We start from the raw sequence: 4,030 nt of genomic DNA, 5'->3' as shown, positions 1-4,030 counted from the left end.
ACAAGCTGTGTGAACAGCTCCAATGCTTTACGATATATTTCTATATATAAAACAAAAAGATTGTGCATTAACGTATAATACTACAAGATAGTTAAATGCTTACAATCATTCCAGTTGCATGGCGGAGTCATATCCTTCACTGCAAATAGGGACACATACAGATGATCTTGAAACATTCCTTTTTACAGACCTGTCATACGAAATCTAAATTAAATAATAGAAGCATTAAACTGTACAGTTAACAACAGTATGGTTTACCCCGGCATTAAAAAGCAATGTATCCCACAGTGAACCATATATAGCTTTTGAAATCTCGCAGGCTCATTCTAGCAAAATCATTGTCATGTCCACCAAAAGCAAATGACGGTTATTGTTCGTGTTTCAGTTCATTATTTGCTGTAGCCTTCAGAGTTTACACAAGTCCTCATTCACCCAAAGTGTCCGAAACAGAATGTCACATTTCTCTTCTCCTGCGTGCTGCAACACTGGAGTGTTTTCTGCTGGTTTGCTGGATTTGACGCATAAATGAAGAGATTCAGATACCATGTGTCTCTTTCACACTTATGTTATTTTAAATATTTATTATTTATATATGTACATTCATAGAAAAGGACAACGTTGAAATGTTTTTTTTTCTTTCTTTCTTTTTTTTTTTTTTTCTGTATTATCACAGTTTTATAGCATATGCCCAAAAAGCCAAAGAGTGAGCGGTTATGGTATTGTATGGATATTTTAAATTAAATAAAGTGAAAGAAGACATGGTTAGACGGCAAGCCGCCCTTGTGTTCTTCATTCATGATTTATGAACAGAGGTAAATATTAGACTTTCTGGACGGAAATATATAAGCTGGCGGGGGGGAAAAAATGAAAACATACATCAAGTATGCATATGATTATTTGTCTTGGATTTACTGACAAACTTCTTCTCCTTCACTCTGCGGTTCTGGAACCAGATAGTAACTTGTCGTTCTGAGAGGTTGGTTGTAGCAGATATGCGCCGTCTCTTGTCCTTGGTGATAAACTTGCTTGCTGCGTACTCCTTTTCCAGTTCTTTCAGTTGTATCTTGGTGTAGGGAACACGTTTTTTGCGCCCTCGTCGGTAACTGCTGACTTCGGGTTGCAGCGGAACAACATCTGAAAAATACATAGAAACATTATTTTAGCCTATCTGGTCAGTAAGCCACTATCCAAAGAGGAACAGAGTTCTGTTTAATTCGCCACCACGTGATAAAACTATGGGTTTGGTTAAATAGTGTAAAGTATTCAATTGTTGCGCCAAACGTTTTAAATACCTCGGGCCATCAAATACCTCGGACCATCAATCGTGAACATCTCTGGGGGGAAAAAAATCACAATAAATGTGAACATCAACAAAAGTGTCAAAGTACTTTAAAATAAATTTTGGCCACTAAAAATAAGTGAAACTGGGAAAATAGAAGATACGTGAGTAAAGATTCGGTACACATTTATACATTTTAAACGAGATGAATAAAGAGGCAGCTCTGTTAAATTGTATTTCTTGTGTCACAAAATAAATTTCACATTTGCATTAATGAGTGGGTGTCGGATTTTTCACACTGGCATTCTTTGGCCCAGAACAGGAATAGCTGTGCAACAAACAAGGATATACGGATGTTACTTCATCTTAACATGAGTAAGGCCTGGATGGTTTGTGAAAAGAAACCAATCTGGCAACGACAGGTGTTTATTTCTGTCAAACAATACTCCCGTTTCATTATGGTGCATTAGATTTACCATTATGTAAAAGCTGTATTATGTAGAGCTGCATACTATATAACAAATAACACCTAACAATACATTCCTCTTGCAAAATTAACATTTTACCATGGTAATAAGTCGAATGAAACTGGATTCATCTGTCATGACATTCAGAGACAAAATTGTTAATGGTAGATGATGTACTAAATTTTAGAAAGAGCCTTGTCCACTGTTCTTCTGTCTACAGCGTGTTATTGTCTAACGGCTCCTTTTCTAAACTTGAAGGAACTGTTTGGGACCATGAACGAAAGACTGAAGATGAGCAGAAGAGGAGTTGCATATAACACAAGTCTATTTTGTTACCATTTGGGTGTGTGTGTGTGTGTGTGTGTGTGTGTGTGTGTGTGTGTGTGTGTGTGTGTGTGTGTGTGTGTGTGTGTGTGTGTGCTCTCCTTTAGGGGAGGGTGGCTAAACAGGTCAGGGGCGCGTGGTGGTGGTGACAAGTATTCACTATAGTCACTATAATGCGACAGTATCTTTAGTTCAACACAGACATTACAGTGCATATGTATCTTTGCAGTGAGCTATCAGTGTTACGTTTTTGTTTACGTACTGTTTCCAAATCTGTGTAACAATATAGAGCGATGGAGGTGTATGTTATCTGTTTATATACGAAACATTTTTCCCACTGGTGCAAAGCTTAAAACTAGCATTTGAATACAGAACATCGGCAGAAAAGAAATTATTCCCGGCATTTGCAAAATATCCATAACAGTTTGCGGGGCACCAATCTCAGTCACTGCTGACAAAGATTTTAAGATTTATAGGCGCGGTACAAATTCTGTATTATCATACGGGAGGAGCAAAGGTAGGCAGTTCTGTCATATCCCTGTTCCAAACTGCGTGACTCTGTAGCTTAAGAAATCCTGTGACTACATAACAGAATAGAGTTAATATGTGACTTAGCTCTGTGCTCAGATATGTCACTCAAACATTGTAATGTTTTATGTGAGAGGCTGTAAATAAATTGCATATTCTACGGGACCTTAAATCTTATTCAAGCTTGTTGAGATTAGGATTTGCTCAAACCCTTATTCTGGAACGCTGATTGAAGTAACCAATTAACCATACCAGCAATCAATTCAACCAGCACAGGTCAAAAGTAACTCGAATAAAACACTTTTGACAGGTCCATGCAAACCACATATGAGTGTCATAATATTCATTAAGATTTTTGCGCTCTGAAATTGCGTTTGTTTGATATTACCTGCTCAATTTCATTCAAGAATAAAAATATATATTTCAATTAAGGGAAAACTTTTCAAGTTCAATTTACAGTACGTGAAATGCTATTCTACCAAAAGTCAAATGTTCCCTTTAAATGCACGTCATTATATTTGTTTTTTGAATACTTTGTTTCATAGCTGTTTTAAGACATACCTGGAAATGGAGATTTCCAAAGATGAGAAGACTGTGTTTGCTCCTTTGAACAGTACACCTGCCCATCCCAGCCATTCGACAAAGCCCAGTGTTGATAGCCCTCCATGGGGATCAATGCATCGTGACGTGGCTCGGGATGTGCACTAATACTGGGGACCACCGACATGTCTAGATATCCTGGAACTGCCTGATACGAGCTGGCAAAGCTCGGGTAGAAAGCAAACTCCTTTGCCCTGCTGGAGAGCTCCTCCGTGGGCAAAGCGGTGCTCGGCTCGGCGTATTTTTCTGCAGGATGGTATGAACACGCTTTCTGCTGCAAGTTCACGTTGTGCGAGTGAGATAATCTGCAACCGTAGTAAGGATTTCCAAAGGGGTAGCCGTAACTCAGAGAGGCACTAGATGAAGTCTGAGGAGCTGGGCACTGTCGCCCAGTGTCAGGGGAAGATATATCCGAGTACACGGATCCCTGATGAGTCGCTATGGTGCCGGAATGCCGCCCCAGCGCGGGGTGTGAGATCAGATCCCTGCAATGGGTCGCAGGGCAATTCCCACTTAATCCCTCCATGATTTGACTTTTATTCTGATTATTTTCATTCGGGCTTTTTTCATACACGTACATCAAGGTGTCCGCCCAGCGTGGATGCAGGACCAGCGAAGTCGTCATATCACGGGCTGCCGATGCTTTTTAAAAGTCGCCTACTCCAAGACGGATACCTCATTTCCAACTACATTTTATGCACGCGCATGCGCACGAATAATTCCATGTGTCCAGTTCATTAAAGCGCAGGCACGTGATATGCTAACTAATCCGAAGAGACTGGGGTTGTGGGTGGGAAGAAGAATCCCTTTAAACAACTACTGCCTCACATTT

General features: G+C 39.8%; 1 protein-coding gene across 1 annotated transcript; it reads right to left on the bottom strand.

Moving 5' to 3' along the window:
* Positions 1-877: 877 nt before the first annotated feature.
* LOC127419199 (homeobox protein Hox-C13a) lies at positions 878-3,823 on the bottom strand. The gene is made up of 2 exons (XM_051660401.1): positions 3,160-3,823; positions 878-1,134 (listed from the first exon to the last, which is right to left on the bottom strand). The coding sequence occupies exons 1-2, from the start codon at positions 3,821-3,823 to the stop codon at positions 878-880; spliced, it is 921 nt and encodes a 306-aa protein (XP_051516361.1).
* Between the last annotated feature and the right edge of the window lie 207 nt (positions 3,824-4,030).

This window comes from Myxocyprinus asiaticus, chromosome 28, assembly GCF_019703515.2.
Source record: "Myxocyprinus asiaticus isolate MX2 ecotype Aquarium Trade chromosome 28, UBuf_Myxa_2, whole genome shotgun sequence".
Taxonomy (NCBI): domain Eukaryota; kingdom Metazoa; phylum Chordata; class Actinopteri; order Cypriniformes; family Catostomidae; genus Myxocyprinus; species Myxocyprinus asiaticus.
Note: the sequence above shows the minus strand (reverse complement) of the source record. Positions and strands in the feature narration are given on the sequence as shown.